At 63.7% G+C, this 16,870-nt stretch overlaps 5 protein-coding genes across 5 annotated transcripts; 3 read left to right on the forward strand and 2 right to left on the reverse strand.

Annotated features, from left to right (window-relative positions):
* Positions 1 to 21: 21 nt before the first annotated feature.
* PFL1_05140 (uncharacterized protein) lies at positions 22 to 992 on the forward strand (the record flags this gene model as incomplete). The annotated part of the gene is made up of 6 exons (XM_007882670.1): positions 22 to 27; positions 129 to 326; positions 401 to 425; positions 512 to 642; positions 743 to 835; positions 939 to 992. The coding sequence occupies 6 exons, from the start codon at positions 22 to 24 to the stop codon at positions 990 to 992; spliced, it is 507 nt and encodes a 168-aa protein (XP_007880861.1).
* A 1,976-nt stretch (positions 993 to 2,968) lies between these two features.
* Positions 2,969 to 4,876, forward strand: PFL1_05141 (uncharacterized protein; the record flags this gene model as incomplete). Its single annotated transcript, XM_007882671.1, has 1 exon — positions 2,969 to 4,876. The coding sequence occupies one exon, from the start codon at positions 2,969 to 2,971 to the stop codon at positions 4,874 to 4,876; it is 1,908 nt and encodes a 635-aa protein (XP_007880862.1).
* A 4,424-nt stretch (positions 4,877 to 9,300) lies between these two features.
* PFL1_05142 (uncharacterized protein) lies at positions 9,301 to 11,697 on the forward strand (the record flags this gene model as incomplete). The annotated part of the gene is made up of 1 exon (XM_007882672.1): positions 9,301 to 11,697. The coding sequence occupies one exon, from the start codon at positions 9,301 to 9,303 to the stop codon at positions 11,695 to 11,697; it is 2,397 nt and encodes a 798-aa protein (XP_007880863.1).
* A 492-nt stretch (positions 11,698 to 12,189) lies between these two features.
* PFL1_05143 (uncharacterized protein) lies at positions 12,190 to 13,859 on the reverse strand (the record flags this gene model as incomplete). The annotated part of the gene is made up of 3 exons (XM_007882673.1): positions 12,190 to 13,087; positions 13,214 to 13,404; positions 13,440 to 13,859. The coding sequence occupies 3 exons, from the start codon at positions 13,857 to 13,859 to the stop codon at positions 12,190 to 12,192; spliced, it is 1,509 nt and encodes a 502-aa protein (XP_007880864.1).
* A 531-nt stretch (positions 13,860 to 14,390) lies between these two features.
* PFL1_05144 (uncharacterized protein) lies at positions 14,391 to 16,577 on the reverse strand (the record flags this gene model as incomplete). Its single annotated transcript, XM_007882674.1, has 2 exons — positions 14,391 to 15,551; positions 15,654 to 16,577. 2 exons carry the CDS (start codon positions 16,575 to 16,577, stop codon positions 14,391 to 14,393), a joined length of 2,085 nt encoding a protein of 694 aa, XP_007880865.1.
* Positions 16,578 to 16,870: the final 293 nt, after the last annotated feature.

Consider the following 16,870-nt stretch of genomic DNA (forward strand, 5'->3'; position numbering starts at 1 on the left):
CCACCGCCTCACCTTGCAACGATGCCGGTACGTTCTCCCTCCGCCCGACCCGACGCATCGTCGCCCGTATCCTGCGCTGATACACCCTCATCATCGCTCATCATCCTCCTCCGGCTCTGGTACCGCAGAAATTCGCGCTTCAGCTGCAGGCGCAGTTCACCAACGTCACCTCGCTCCTCCCCGGCGATGGCGACTACACGCTGATGGTCAAGACCAAGTGCACCTCGTGCCACGAGGTGCACCCCAAGCTCATCGGAATCACGCCGTCGGACGAAAAGGAGCTCCAGAAGGGAAGGGACACCGCCAACCTGGTGATGAAGTGCAACGTGAGTACCGCGCTGCGCACCTGGCGATCGACCTTGTTGCTGATTGCCCCTCTCAACCGTGTGCCGCTCGCCAGTTCTGCAAGAAGGAGGCGTCAGCCAGTACGTACCGGACGCGATGCCTGTGCGATGCGACTGGACGACCAGCTGACTCTGCCCCTGTCTCCTCTCAATGACCGCCGTTGCAGAGTTCGACGAGCCGACTTCCAAGGCGCCGCTGTACCGTCCCATCGAGGCCAACGAGGACTCGGGCGCCGAGTTTCAGACGCTGTGCGTGCTCGAGTTCCGCGGCCTGGAGCCCGTCGAGTTTGTCCCTCAGGTGCGTGACGTCCCGCCATGTTCCGACGCATCGCTCGCCGCTCGCCGCTCGCCGCATAAGCTGATGATGTCCGTTTTGACGACATTGTGCGCCTCTGCAGGGAACATGGACGTGCAAGGGCCTCTCGTCCGGTACCGTTTTTGACGCCGTCGAATTCGACGACGGAAAGGAATGGATGGACTACGACGAAAAGGTGTGTACTCGCTGCGGGCATCCGTGGCGGCCGGGACCGCCTCGCTGACCCTACCCGCCCACCTCTTCCTTCCGTGCCGTGCTGCTGGGACAACCCACGCTAGGCAGGAGACGAAGTGAGCATCATGGAGCTCGAATCGAGGTGGCAACGCGCCTGAGCGGTTGTTGTCCGGGCTGCGACGGCCTGCAATGACAATCGGTTCTACGCCCAGCTACGCCCGCATCGTCCTGCGAAGATGGCGAGGAAGCCATGCCGTCCTGAGAGCGTCGGGACGCCAGGTGTTCGAGCGCCGACCGCGCCCGCCTAGAGCGGCGGCACGCTCATCGAAGCGGTCCAGGAGGCGCCTAAGTTAGGCTCCTTGCAGTATCTGTTCTTCTTGTTGCCCGTAGCCTGGCCAGTAGGTCAGGGTACAGTGCAACGGCGCGAGGCTACTCTGCCACGCTCTGTGGGTTCTGCAGACGTACTCCTATGTCCGCAAGTGTGCTGTTTCCCGCTCTGGAGGAGCGCTGAAACCATTCATTGCACCTACATAGTTGAAGTAAGCTTCGGAAAGAGTCTGGCGACCGAGAGCGGATCGGGCTCCTCACGTCTGCCACGAGGGGGCCGAAAAGCGCTGCCTCATCCGCTGGATCTTGCACGCCCGATAGAGTGCGCTCGCACGGCCCATGCAAGGTGCCTCTCGCTCTCCTGCCGCTGGCAACGCGAGCATGCATATGGGCTCCAATCTCAGACTCAAACCACAAATACCATCTCGGTCGAAGTTCACTCCCTCCTCCACCATCGCCCTCGTCACCTGGTCAGTGATACAGCCTGCACCATGTCTGCGCGTGGCAGCTCAGACTCGTCCTCGGAGCAGTCTGATATCACAGACGCTCTGGCCGGCCTGCCTGGGACTGGCCGCAAGCTCAGAGAGCCCGGGGGATCTCGACGATCAGCAGAAGCTCAAGGAGCTCGAGCATTTTGCGAGGGTCTCCATCAAGTCAGAAGTCGAACAGCTTCGCGTCTTTCTTGCTGGTTGCCACCAACTGCTGTCACACCACGGATTGGACCTTACTCCATCCAAGTCAATCATCCACGATGCCTTTGCGGCGTGCGCACGAGCCTGCCTTGATCCGCAGCGGCCTGGACAGCCGCCCGCCTGGACTAGAAGGCTGCTCGAAGCCAACGGCATGCAACGCTCCCACCGGGACGCCGAGGGGCTCTTCCAGATCGTCAAGCCCGAGCTGCAAGCAGGGTTCGCCGACACTGTCCCCGCGACAGTCGCTCTCCTCTTTCGGCTGATGACCGACGGCATGCTCCGTGAGTCCCACACCGCGCGCCTCTCTGTCCCGAGAGCTCTAGACTTCACCAGCGACTGATGGACTCCGTTCGCTCTCGTTGTGTGCTCACAGCCGTGCCGTTCGCTCTCGTTGTGTGCTCACAGCCGTGCCATCTCCCAGACGCTGGGTCCCGCCAAATCACCGCGTCGAGGACGACTATCGGGCAGATTTCCTCGGCCACGGAGACTTGCTCCTGTGCCATCACATCAAAACAATCCTCAGAATCTACAATCCACAGAAGCACTACGGGCGCATCGTACCCATCGTGCAGTCTTCGGGCTCCGGGAAATCACGCACAGTCGACCAAACACTCAAAAAGACGCATCTCGGCGTTCAGCTCTGCTTCCGAAAGGAAAGCCAGACTGCCGTTCCGCCGCGAGACGCAGTGCTAGCCGACATACTCTGTCGACCTGAACATATCCCAAACGGCCACCCCACCGACAGCAGACTGCGCGATCGCCTCTGTGTTCTTGCGTGCTTCGAGGCTCTGGCACGCTGCCTTGCCAAGGAGATCAGCTTCCTTTGTGAAAGCTTTACAGCGACGGCGGCCGGCCCCTCGCTTGCCGGGCGCTTCTATGAACACTTGCACGCAGAGCTGGTCTCGAGTCCCAGCGTCGACGCGGGGCGCACAAGGCCGGCTGGACGCTGCCGACGACAAGAGCTGCTTGAGACCATTGCCGCTCAATGCAAGGAGACCTGCGACAGCTTCGCTCGCAGCACATCGGACGAGCTCAAGCACTTCGAGAACACCGCCTGCGCCCAGGCTTTTCTATCGCTGCAGGCGTCTGTCAGCCGAGCCGTCGAGTCAGGGCAGATGCACAAAGACGGCGCCTTCGTCCTAGCTCTCGATGAGGCGACCGGCCTCGGATACCTGCTGGGGGACATTCGACGACTCTGGCAGGCAATGGGCGAAAAGATAGTCGGCGAGGCCAACAGACTGGTCATGCTCCTGCTCGACACCAACTCGAACGTCAGCCACCTCGCCGGTCAAGAGGCGCTGGTGAAGTCCGACCGCTTGGAGAACAAGGAGTTGAAGCTGCTTCCGGTTTTCACAAAGCTCCCCTACGACGTCGCCTACAACGCACTCAGTCGCGAGGAGCAGAATCCAGACGGCAAGACATGGGGCACCCTTCTCAAGCAGCTGCCGCGGATGGGCCGGCCGCTCCTGAACAACCAGCACCTGAAGTACGTCACCGACGAAGAATCTGGCTACGAGGCTCTGCGGCCGTTCGTTGGCGAAGTCTCGCTCTTCAAGGTCCAAGCCAAGCTGCTCACCGACAAGGAGCCGGCGCTCAAGCTTCCTTCCGTCATTGCTGAGCCCGAGACATCCGCAAAGCTCCAAGATCCTGCCGAAGTCTACCAGGTTGCTCTCGACAGGTATCTGGCTGCCCTGTGCTCACGGCTTCCCCTCCGCTTCATCGGCCTTCAAGGCACAGTGGACCTCGACCAGTTCCTGCAGCGCCAGGTGAGCTCGCACTTGCGCACCATCTCCGACGTCAATACCACCACGAACTTCATCAGTACCGGCACCCCGTCGGAGCCTCTGCTGAGCATAGCTGCGGCCGATCTTTTCCGGAAGCCCCGCAAGAATCAATCGGACACGACCTCGAAGCGGTGGGAAGAGGCCATCTTCGCAATCCGCTTCGCGAGAAAGTTCTATGGCCTCACGGCAGGCGAGGATGGCGAGGAAGTCATGCGTCTTCTGCTGATGATGGCCACCGACCTGGCCGCCTACCAGAGCCTTGTCGATGCTGCCAGCGAAGGCCAGGGATCAACAGACAGAGAGGTGATGGACCACTGGGAGAGGGGCGCGACGCTCGAGCCCATCTCTTTGTGGGACTGGCTCGGCGAGCTGTTCGGTGCGACCAACATGGCGGCCGCTACTACCAAACCAGACGTAAAACGCCGCCGCTCCCCAGGCACTTCTGCCGGGTCGGGTATAGAGCCCAAGGATCGCCTCGAAGCCTTTGCGAGGTCGGCGCGCATCAACTTCACGCACTTTGCGCCGCTGCCAGAGAGCATCGCGGCCGTGACCAAGGAGGAGGTGGCATCATGGTTCGTCAGCCACGTCGCTCTCTGTGGGGTTCCAATGCAGGCAAGCTGGGATATGTTGATCCCCGTCTACGTGGATCCAGACTGGAACGGCGAACAGACACTGATCGACGTCAGCAAGTTTTCCTACGTCGTCATCCAGGTCAAGAACCGACTGGCCTCGGTGCCGCGTGGCAAGACCGAGATCGTCCCGCCAGTCATGCTCGCTCATCCTCGCGTGCCGGCGAGAGCCGGAAGCACCCGGCGAGGTGAGACCGCCGCCGCTTCTTCCTCGCGCTCAGCCGCCCGCCCATTCGCATCGGCGCCTCGAGGGAAGGCGTGTGCGCCACCGGCGCAATTCGAGTACCTCTCTCTGTTTGTGGAGCTCCAACCTGCGTTCGAGACCGAAGCCCAGGGGCTGCGCTACACCTACGACGAGGGTTCGGCTCGAGGGTCCGTGGCCCACAAGCTTCACGCTATCGGGCTGGAAAATGCGTTCGGCGCACTGCTGAAGAAGATGCAAGAAGGCCTCGTCGACCTCATCTGCACACTAATTGGCGCGGACCGCAACGAGGTAAAGGAGGAACTGAATTGGGAGACGGAGTGCAAAACGATCTGCGACTACCAGAAGAGTCTCTACACGCGAAAGGTCAAGCCGGTCACCGCGACGACGAGCACGGCGAACCACTAGGCCTAGGCGGGTCCCGAAGGATGACAGGCATCGAGCCGCCATGCGAGACTGCCGTTCCACGATGTCGCGCACCCCTTGCACTCTCTGACGGCCCGACTCGGCGAGCCTCTCCCCCAATCCAGCCGACCATCCCGTCTCTATCCCTCGTCCCTCTCCGTGGACGCTACTCTGTCGATGTAGGAGGCATCCCCTCGCCTCGTGCCCCCTCCTTCCCGTTCCCTCGCCTTCTTCGCCCCCTTCGTCTCCCTTCCTGGCTTCGTGGGCTCGCACCGCAAGAGCAGCAGCACCTCAGATCATCCAACGGCAAATAGCATAACAAGGCCACACTCAGCCAGACCGCGATACCACCGGCCCACGACAAGCTCATCACATACCCTCGGCCTCAGCAACACGAACACCATGATCGATCCGTTCCAGTCTCTGTCGTCCCCTCCCATGTCGCTGTCCGCTACCGATACCGATAAAGAATGTAAAAATGTCTTGATCGGTCTGCGCGGCGACGAGCAGCGGCTGATGAAGCGTGGACATGTCTCTCTCTGACGCTCGAGGTCGGGGGGAAAGATAGGCCAACAACAAGGATTGATTGCGTTTGACCGCAACGAAGAGCTCACTGAGCCGAGCGGCCGTCTTGGTCCCGGTCGCTGCGAGAAGGGACATGCTGCCCCTGACGGTACCTTCCTCCTCACCTAACGACTCATCTGTGTCGTTATCGCGGCTCGTCGACGTCGATGGAGGACCTTCTACGGTCCACGCCGTCGCTCGACGATGCTCTGACTGACTTGAAGATGGCGGGCAAGCAGCCGAAGCGGTAATGTCGACATCGAACGAGCATGTTGCTGCCACTTGGCAACTGACCCCGAATCTATCCCCAAAGAGCTGCTCGACAATCGCCGCCGTGGCGCCCGTATCATGCCACACGAGCTTGGCGACTCTCGATGCGCTCGACGCCGCGCCGCTTCCGTCAACGAGGCGCGGTTGCGACTTCGTCGGTCTCGAGCAGCCTCTTCCTACTGCAGCTGGGCTGAGCTCTGTTCATGTGCGGCCTTGGCCACGTTCCACCTCGAGCGCGACGGCCACGACGACCTCGCCGTCGGATCTTGGTCCAACGGAGGCACAGAGTGAGCAGCACGCACGAAGAGAACGAAGCTGGGGGGGGACCCTGGAATCCCTGTCGGTCTGTTTCTTCTGACGATCGAAGGGTCCGTGGACGGATGCTTGGTCCCTTCGGGAATATCGTCGTAATTCCGTGTGCTTTTCCGCATGGCGACCGACGCTAGCGAAGACAGGGCGGGATGGTAGTGCGAGGACGCCCGCTGTGATGCCATGTCGGTGGACGAGGAGCAACGAAGACGGGGGAGCGACGTAGAAGTGTCTGACGTCGATGGTCGTGGCACGGCAACCGCGCATCGTCCACGGCGGCATCAAACGAACGCGACCATCGCGGGCGGGCACGGCAGCTCGCCAAGCCCGACATGCGTGTGTCGGATACCGATAGGCCGTTATATCGACCTGCCTGCCTGATCGATTCTCTTGATCAGGCCTGGCACCCCATCGCTCGCTCGCTCGCTCGCCTGCGGTCAATCGCTGCAAACGTGCGTGGGACCTCCGTTCGAACATTCGCCGGCCGGACCCCCGATTTAGAGCTCGTGCCAAACTCAGGGCACACAACGACAAGCTAACCAAGCCTAGCCCTTCTGTAGCGCCCGTCGTGTATCCCTGCCGCTGCGAGAAGGGCCATGCTGCCCCTGATGGATCCTTGGCTTCTTCCTTCCGGTTCCTGGTTGCTTCTGATGGTCGATGAGCAGGACGAGGCCGGTCCGCCTATGTACAAGCGGCTCGCTCGATCGAGCGAGCAATGCGCTGAGCGAGGAACAGGCAGGCTGCGTTACAGCATGTGCTGCGGACAGAGGGGCTTCGTGCACACCATCATGAACCGTCCCTGGCTTTCGTGATCACCTGAGGGCCAGACAGCGTGCGTACTGTACCTTGTATGTCCTCCGACTCCGCCCGGCAGGGAGCAGGTTGGTGATCTTCCGTGACAAAGTACACTCAGGGACTCGGGCACACGACGGGTCGGGAGAGCGCTTTCACCCCCCAGGTGCGCCGCTGGAGCCCCAGCTTTCTTCCAAGGCAGTCGGAATGCTGAAGATTCACCGCTCGGCTTCTCCGCTTTGGCCTGGAGCAGCAGGTGGTAGAGAAGTGTCGCAAGGCAGGGGCTCGGTCCGCTGCCCTGCTTGCCTGCTTTGCTGCTTGATGCCCTTGCCGGCCTGCTTGCGCGCTGGCTTGCATGGGAAGATTTCGGCCTTCCCGACGTTGCCTGAACTGGCCGCTCGAAGGACCTCCAGGGAGGGGCGACGCATTTGCCGCTCCCACGAGCCTCCTTTCATGCTGGCAAGAGCCACCCCTGTCGAGCTCGTGCGTGTATGGTCGCTGGCCGTTTCGAGCCAAGCCAGCAAGCGGCGCCGCGCTGTGCCGCCTCCGTCCACCGTACCTCTCGCTTGCTTGGGCGAAGGAACGGACGGTGGCTTGCCGCAGCGATGGTGCTGTGAGCTCATTTCGGTAGGCAGCGGTAGACTGGGCGGAGCTGAAAGACAACGACGCAAGGCTCTTCTTCCCGAGGCTAAGCCATTTAGGCTTTGGACATACCCTGCGTGCGGGACCATCAGCGTGCTTCCTGAAACACGACAATCGTCGTCGTCCGAACAACACCGGCCTTCACAAGGGGGGGCAGGGCGAGCATGCGTAGGGCCTCCCATCACGTACGGCCAATACCGTACCGCTGGTCGGCCGGACGGCAAGCGGCGAAAACAGGCGGGATCCGGCTCAGCAAGCGCGGGACGGGTGCAGCGGATGAGCCGGCGCGCTGGCCGACCTGTCGAGCGTCTGACAGCCGCAGCCGGCTGGAGCAGCGAGCAAGGTCGGTGGTCCCGACCCCGTCCGGCAGGCATGCAGCAGCGTGGGAGGAGCCAGGCGTGGCTGAGGGCAACAGGTCGGGGCGGTGCCCAAGGAGCGCAACGTTGTCGACGCGGGCGGCCTACTCTATCTCTCTCTCTCTTAGCTTGGCTTCCATCTTGCCGCCTGCAGAGTTGCATGCCCGCCCGCAACGTGCGTGCAGGCGAAGCGATTTCACGTTCAAGAGAGACAAGCGCCGTCAGGTCCAGTTCCTGTCTGGGCGAGCTTCCACGCCACGCCTGGCCAGTCTAGCCCTGCCTTCGTGCTCGCTGGCTTGCCACGCCGTTGCCTTTTGGCGTGCTAGATTTGGCTGGCCATTTTCCTGCCCGTCCCGGCCTGCCCTTTCACAACCCCCACCCTTGCAAACTTTCGGGAGGGCCGACGTGATTTCATCGCCAGCCTGCCAGCAGGTAGGCTAGGATACGCCGTTGCCGCCCTCGAGCCCCCCCTGCTTGCCTCACCTTAGCCTGTTCGCAGACTTGCCGGGCCTTCCGCTCAGTCTCGGCCCCCTTCGGCGAGGCCGACGTCCAACACCCAAACACACACCGCCGGGCAGGCTGAAGCAAGCAAGCAAGGCGCGAAAGGCTACGGTACGCAGCCTACCTGCTGCTTATCTTTCTTCTGGCGCACCGCCTTTCCGCTTCTGAGCTCCCGGTACGGTAGCAAACACAACGACCTGGCCGGCAGGTTCGCAGCCGCTCTCAACCGACTCAGGCCCAACCGACGAGGCGACCCGAACAACTACACTACGTCCCCGCCGCCGCCGACTACATACCTCTTCTTGCCGCCACATGCTACCCTATCGTGCCCCCTCGAGACACCTTGACTCCTTCGCAGCCCCCACTTGGTATCGTCTGCACATGACGCCATTCGCCCTGCACCCCCAAAAGTGAGCTCTAAGCTAAGCTCGGCCTCGGTCGCGCCACCTCATTCAACGCCGGGCGCCCTCGGGACATTTCGGAGCTTCCGTCTCTCGCTCTGCCGTCCTCTCGGTCCGCCCTGGCTTTCACCCAACAGAGGCCCGGCCCTTCGAACCGCTGGCGCCTCGATCTTGCGCCACACTGCATCACCCATCACGACGTCCGTATCTTTGGCGACAGACAGGCTTCCCTGCGGCCGCCGGCTCAATCTTTGTGCCATTCGACCCCGACTTCGACCTCGGCGTTCTGGGTGTCGTGTCGATACCTAGCAGCCTGCCTCGTCTGGCTCAGCAGCTGGCATCTTCGCAACCACCAAAGCCACAACCATCAGCTCTGTTGCCCATCCCTCGACGACACCGGCTGCGATCTTGACGCTGCCTAGAGCCATCGCAGATCGCCGAAGGAATCCGTCCTGCCACATCGACACGTCTAGCGGTACCACCATCACCACCCTCCCCATCTGGTCAACATCCGCAAGGGCCAGTCGAGCCGCCACGTCGCACTCGCCTTCCTGTCTGCCTGCCGACTTCAAATCTTGACCTCGTCGCATCGATGTCGGCCTCTAGCTCCCGGTCGGGCTCTGCCCAGCACACAGCAGCGACGACGCCCCGCTCCTCACCTTCTTCGTATCAGGGTCCTTGGACTAACGACGTGCCGAGACCCAAGGGCAACCGGTCGCCCGAAGTCGACCTAACGACCGCAGTTCCTGCCATCGCCCACAGCTTCCCCTCTTCGGGAAGCGCCAGCGGGAGCCAGACGGCCGCCGGCTCGACTGACCAGTGGTGGGAGCATGTCCTGCCGCCGGGTCAGTTGGCCGAACGCCTGAGGCGCGCACAGATGTCTTCCGACGCGCGATCGAGCACGGCCGCGAGACGGTTCAAGACACCGCTCGCTGGCGCCACGCCCTCGGAGCGCAAGGTCTGGAAGGGCTTCTCGGAGCTCGACCAGGGCGACACTGTCCGCCGTCGCGGCGCATCCCACCGCGTCGACAGGTCTGCCCGCAGCAGCGCCCAGACCAGCGCCGAGGCGTCGAGCGACGAGAGTGCCAGCCACTCGGAGCAGCACAGCCCGGACAGCAAAGTCTCGAGCCTGGGTCACTACGACGACCTGGTCGGCACCTTTGACGCCGAGCGCTACTGGTCCGGCCTTCGGGGCGATCCGGCCCCACGTTCGTTTTCGCGTTCAGGCTCTGCAAGGCGGGCGCGCGTGCACAGCGAGGACGGCCTTGGGCTCGGCATCGCCTCGACCTCGACAGCGGCCAATACGCACAAGGGCTCGCAGCACGCGCATCTGCGGCACTTTGGCTACAGCGGCTTCGTCTCGCCGACCCTCTCCGACACGCCCGAGGTCAGCTCCAACGACGAGTCCGAGGATCGGCACAGCACCGCCACCACCACGGCGGCAGCGACCCCGACGACGACGACAACGTTCACGACCACCTCGCGCCACAGCCGCACCGTCAGCATGACTTCTACGGTCAGATCGGGCCATACCTACGCCCAGCCTCCGGCCATACTGCGGTCGCACTTTGATCGCTCCGAGGACGGCGTCGAGTCCATCTACGACCCCGGCAGCGGGCGTGATCGCTTCGCCACCTCCGAGCGCATCAGGCACGTCAGCTTCGATGGCGACCTGCGCGACGTCGCCAAAGCCACAGCCGCGGCTGCGGCCATGTACCGCTTCCCGACTGCCGCTTCGCAGCCCATCCACTCTGCCCACGAGCGGCCCAGCCACTTCCGAGATGGCTGCGATGCCTTCGAAGGATTCGCTTCGCGCTCCAACAGCACGAGGCGGTCGAGGCACGGCTTCCGGTCCGGCGGCCACCACCACCGCGCTTCGAGCTACTCGGCCCCGGTCAGCCCGCGCGGCTCGATGCAATTCCACGGCTCCGCCACCGTATTCGGCGGACCGCCGGCTTCTCGATCGTCGGCGGGCCACCGCCGCGCGAGCTCGATCCCGGACGTCGCGCTGCTCGACAGCCTCAACGTGGCGCAGAACCAGCTGGCGACCGCCGGCAACCTAGCTGCCACTCTGACGAGGCAGTTGTCGGCACCGCTGCGGCCCGTCTTCCACCTCACCCTCTTTCTCAGCATTTCGAGCATCACGCTCGTCTCGCTCGCCTGCTTCCTGGCCGCCGGCTACTTTTTGACGGCCTGGGACGACCTGGCTACCAAGCGACAGCGGGTGGGCGCGGCCGCCGGCAGCGCGCGCAAGAACCTCGGCGCCACGGTGGCGTGGGGCATGCACATGCTGTCTGACTCGCCATCCCCCGCTTCCAGGAATCGCAGGCCGCAGAAGCCAGCCTCCGAAACCGACGACGCAAACGCCGACGGCTACGACATCCCAGGGTCGTCCGAGCAGGCCCGCAGTCGAACTCATCGGGCATGGCCCGTCAGCTTCGCCCTTGCCAGCGCGTCGGCGGTCGCATGCAGGGTCCTCCCCAAGCCCCTGTACGAGGCCATGGGCTTGTCCTCCACGGGCTTCGCCGGTGGCGACCGCCCGACGATGCCACGGGGCACCCGTCCTCGCGAAGCCGGTACCAGGCCCTCGCCTGCGTCGACGTCGCGCCTGCCTCCCCGACCGCCGCTGTCGCTCTTGCTGCCCTCGATCTTCTTCACGCTGCTGATCGCCGTCGGCGCCGGTCTGGCCAGCTTCTTTGCATCTCGACGCGCCGCGGCCGCCTCTGCCGGCGCTGGCGAGGCGAGCTTCCCGAGGTCTGGCTTCGCATCGCCGCGCGACACGGGCGACCGCACGCCTCCGGACCTGGCCTCGACGGCCTTTTTCCAGCCGCAGCCCAGCGCAGCCATCGGCCGCAGCAACAGCGGCGGCGGTGCTGCCATGCACGACCGGAGGCGCAGTCGGACAGCCTTCAGCCCGTCGCTGGACAGCGGCTTCGAGCGCTTCGCCGCCGCCACGTCCGCCTCGCCCATCTTGGCTCCCCACGCTTGAAGAATTCGCCGCAGCGACCATCCGACTATACCCGTCTTGGTTTCCACGCATTCCCGACTTTCCCCTGTCTTTCCCTCTCTCCCTCACACACACAAACACACGAAAAGCGCTCGTCGTTGTTCTGAGAGCGTGTCTTTCCCGGTCTCGCCGTGGCTCTCCCGCACATCTCGTCTCTCTAGCATCCACACGGGCCGCACACACGAACCCCGACCCCTTCTGGGCATGACCACATCAGCATAAAAGGGGCGCTCCATCCTCAACGGTGGCCTGGCCCGGCATAAGCAGCAGCACCTGCGCGTCAATGGCAATTCACCTCTCGCAGCATTTGGCATCCCTCTGGCGGCGGCAGCGACGACGACGACGATCCCTTCTAGACGCCGCCTTGCGTTGCCTGTGTCAAAAGGCCGATTGATTAATCAAGTGGCACTGATCGCCCAGGTGCGATTGCTGGCAAAAGGTCGCGCGTTCTACGTCACTGAGGCGGGGGGCAGGCTACTCGTCGTCCTGCTCCTCCTCATCGTCGTCACCTTCTTCGAGTGCTTCCGTCTCTTGAGCGGCAGAAGCGGGGAGGACGGCATCGACGCCCGATCCGTCGAGGGCATTGAGGCGATCCTGCTCCTCCCTCCAGAGCTCATAGATCTTCCTCCTGCGCGAGTGGTGCGCCGAGGGGCTGGAGGCCGCCTCGAACAGAAGGCGGAAGACGGCCCGGCGCAGCGCCAGCGGCCCCTCGTCGTCCTCGTCGTCTTCTGCCTCGTCCTCGTCGGCATCTGCGTTGGGAGAGGCGACGGGCTCGGCAAGGGCGAGGAGCATCGGGTACTGCACCGCATCCTCGTCGTCGCCCGCGGCGTCAGAGTCAAAGTCTGGGTAGTCGTCCGAGTCTGCGTCCGATGCGGCCTCGTCGTTCTCGTCGTCCTCTTCTTCCTCCTCCTCCTCCTCCTTCTCTCCCTCCTCTTCGGCCGCTGCACCTTCTCCGTCAGCAGCGGCTTTCGCCTTGCCGTTGGCCGCGGCCTTTCCGTCCCTCGATGCCACCGCCTCCTCAACCTCCTCGTCGTCCTCGTCATCGTCCGCATCGGCATCGACGAGGTGCTGAGCCGCCCGCAGCGTGTCGTCGAGGAACGGCTGGATGACGCTCTCCATGATGTTGGCGTACGTCACCTTGTTGAGCGCCACTGTCGCACTCTGGATAAAGGGCGAGAGGAGCTTGGTGACGGGCACCAGCGTGACGTTCTCGTCGTCGCCGTTGCCGTCATCGCCTCCCTCTTCGTTCTCCTCATCCTCCTCCTCCGTCGAGGAGAGTTCCTGGCTCCACGTGACGGCATTTTCGAGCTCCTCGAGGTAGATGTCGGCGACGTGGTAGGTTATCGAGACGGGCACCTTTGTGTCGTTGACGCTGCGTGTGCGGGACAGGAATCAGGAGGGGGGTAGATGGCAGAGCAAGGTTCAGCTAGGGTACTGATCGGCCTGTTCGCGCCGCTTGGCCCGTCGGGGGAGGAGGATGACGGCGGGTGACACGTACGCGAGGGGTGCGCCGGGTGCGCAGAGCATGCTGGCAAAGAGGTCGGTGGCCTCTGCGTTCCACTGCTCGGTGGCCAGCAGGCGGAATCCGGCATTGATGAACCTGCGCATGAGCAGGAGGAACTTGTTGATCCTGTGCTTGTCGACGCCGTGCCACTCGCGCACAATGGTGCGCCAAAAGGCGTTCCAGAACTCCAACCCTTCCCTCGCCCGCCGGCTCATCGCACCCTCGTGATCCTGCTTCCGCCCCCCTTCCCCTTGCCCTCGGCCTCTCCCTCGCTTTCCTTGGGGAAGACGAGGCAGAGCTCTGCAAGCTTGTTGGCGAGGTCCTGCTGCACCAGCGGCTTGTCCGACATCCAGAAGCAGTAAAAGATTCCCTTCCACAGCTTCTCGAGCTCGAGGGGCGAGAGCGGGGCGGGGCGCGGAGACGAGAGGAACGACGAGAGCGATCGGATGGCGAGGTCGCGTGTCTTTTTCGAGGTCGATGCGAGCGCCTTGCCCAGCGGTAGCTCGGCTGGTGGTGGGGCGGCTGCCTTCTTTGATGGTCGGGAGGACGAGGACGAGGACGAGGCCGTCTTGCCCTTCTTGCTGGACGGCGCCTCGATTGCCGCGGCAGCCGAGGGCGTCTTGCGTTTTGTCGATGGCATCGTGGCGGCGACTGGCGGCGAGTGGGCGAGACCGGGCGTGCGAGTCTGCGCGATAGAGGGTGAGGATGGCAAGGCGACGATGCTGTGGTGGTCGTTGGTTGTTGGACGGCAGCGGCCAGATTCAGCTGAAAAGAAAGCGGTCGGGCAGCCCAGCCGCCAGCCAGCCAGCCTTGGGAAAAAGTTCAACGGCTTCAAAAAATCTCGGCGGGCGTCGCGGGCGTGTCTTACGTAAGCGAGAATATCCATGCGTGCCCCTTTCGCCCGCTAGCCATCGCTACTGCGACGACCAGCACGAGCACCACGGCCAGCAGTGATGCGAGCAGTGGCGAGGTGAGGCTCTACAGCTTGCAATGAGGACGACCAGAGTACAGGGTTGCAAGGGGCGAGCGGGTCGCGCTACTGATACAGGCGGGTTAGGTGCGGGTGCGGGGGACAGGCTACAACATCGCGGCGAGGGCGGAGCGGCAACGGCAACAGCGACGGGATGCGATGTAGGACAAGCAGGAGACTCATTGAGGGCCGGCGCCCGCTTCAGACGCCCACGGCGGTCGCTGCAGGTGCCGGCGGGACGGCAGACGCGGGCGCCGACGACGACGACGATGACGATTGGGCGCCGCCAGCCGCTTGCGATCCGCCCGTAACCAGCGGTCCCGACTGACCGACGGAGCGGACCACGCCGATCAGTTTCGTCTTGCCCTCGCGCGTAATCAGCTTCATCCCGGGCTTGACAAACTCGGGGTAGCGCAGGAACTGGAGCCGCAGCTTGGCGCGGTCACCCGTCCTCACTACGGGCTTGTCGCCTCCCGGGTTGGCAGCAGAGGCCGGCGTGTCGCCCGACTTGCCGTCGAGCTTGGCGATGCCAATGATGCGCACCGTCTGCCGGATGCTGGCGGCGTGCAGCACCATGCACGAGCCGAGCGACAGCGTGGTGCTGTGGTAGAGGCAGAGGATCTCTGCGTCAAACTCCATAAAAGCCCGCGGCGCCGGGTCGGTGCGGCTGAGCATCACCATGCCCTTGCGCACCTGATTGCGCCGGATCTTTTTCAGCGCAAACGACACCGACTGCCCGGCGCTGGCGCCGTCGACGTTGACGCGCTTACGCTGGATCGAGCGGATCGACGTGACGCTAAACTGGCCCAGCGTGTCCGGGCCGATCAGCAGGTTGTCGCCCACCCTGCAGCTGCCCGAGAGGACCACGCCCGACACGACGGTGCCAACGAAGGGTACCGAAAAGATGTCCGAGATTTGGAACTCGAACGGCTGGTCGACGCGGAACTTGGCGGCGCTGGCCTGCGGCAGGATGTTGAGGAAGCTGCGCAGCAGGTCGAGGTTCTCGCCGGTCACGTTGCTGATCTGGAAGACGGGGCAGATGCGCTCCGTCTCTAGGCGCAGCGCCGTGTCGACGACCTGTCCCATGTCGCCGATAAAGACGGGCGCCTTGCGGCAGCCGGGCGACTTGAGGATCTTGCACAGCTGCTTGATGGTCGCCTCGAGGATGTGGGCGGGCGTCATGTCGACCTTGGTGATGCACACGATGACGGGCACCGACAAGGCCAGCGCAATGCCCAGGTGCTCCTTGGACATGCCGATCAGGCCGGCATTGGCGCCGACCATAAGCATGACAAAGTCCGGCAGGCAACCCGTCATGCCAAACACGGTCGTCTTGAGGTATCGCTCGTGACCAGCGAGGTCCTGCAGAGGGTAGGCAGGGAAACCCGGCGAGGGACGACGCACCATCAGCAACCCTGTTCCCGCGACCCGAGTCGAGGCGACGATCGGCGCCCAGGCACTCACGATAAACGAAATCACCTTGGAGGCCTTTGCACAGACCTCTTCCCACGACATCTTCCTGCCGGGCTCGCTGCCGTTGCCGTTGGTGACGGGGCTGCCCTTGGAGTCGAAGCCCATGATCTCCATGCCGACGCTGCTGGTGCGGCCCGATTCGATCTCGTGCTTGTGGCGGAAGAGGTTGACGCGCGCCTTGCCCCTGCCGTCGTCGAGGCCGCCCTTTGTCAGCACGCCGAGCATGGTGCTCTTGCCGGCATCGACGTTGCCAATGACGGCGATGCGAAGCTCCACGAGCTCCTCGGCGCTGGCAGGGATGCGGCGGATCATCAGGTGGGCTATCCTCTCGCCATCCTGGGTGGTCTCGACATGGAGGAGCTTTGAGTCGCAGTCGGCAATCTTGCTGGCGGCTTCGACATTGGCGATGGCCTGTTCGAGCTCGCTCTGCGACAGCGACATGGGCTGGCCGCCGTTCTGCTGGGCCGAGCCGACGTGGAGCACGAATTCGCCGCCCTCACGCGTGATGCGGTCGGCGATGTAGTCGGCCAGCCCGACCTCTTTTGGAGCCTCTGGTGCTAATGCGGCGTCGGTAACCGCCGCTCCGTCGTGCCCTGTCGCAGACTGAGCCTCGGCGACTTTCGTTGGGGCCTCGCGCTCGCGGACAGGCTCGAGGAGTAATGCCTTGAGCGTCTTTCCGCGGAGGTCGAGAGGCGCGTTGCCGAGCGAGGTGCTCTGGAGAGAGGACGTCAATGTGTCGACGGTGTGGCTCTTCTTGTCCTTGGCGGCAGCAGCGACAGCGCTGTTGGCCGACGATTTCGGCTTGGAGGCCTGCTCAGCGGTCGCGGTGATTTTGGGTGTTGGCTGGGTGCGGGGATAGGAGGCAGCTACGGCGGCTGCCCCAGTTGTCGGCGCCGTTTTGCTGCCGGTCGACATGGCGAGCAAAGAAAGGGCCAAGAGGCTGGCAGGCGATGCAGGATGGTCGTGCCGTGTGGCAAAATGAGGCGTGGGGTGGCGCTGATGGATGAGGCTAGCGGTGTGGCGTTGGTGTTGCCGAGAGGGGCGAATGTGCTGTAGCTCTTGGCAGCCCGCGCTCGACAGGGTGCGCCGGGGGAAAGAGGAGGTTGAGGATGGTGGTGGCAAAAAGGGACGGCGATGGAAAGGCCGCCAGCAGCGTGCGCGTAAGCCCAGGCCAAAGGGAGGAGGTGTGGGCGGGCCGGAGGGGCCGC

Source organism: Pseudozyma flocculosa (genome assembly GCF_000417875.1).
Source record: "Pseudozyma flocculosa PF-1 unplaced genomic scaffold scaffold00018, whole genome shotgun sequence".
Lineage (NCBI taxonomy): Eukaryota > Fungi > Basidiomycota > Ustilaginomycetes > Ustilaginales > Ustilaginaceae > Pseudozyma > Pseudozyma flocculosa.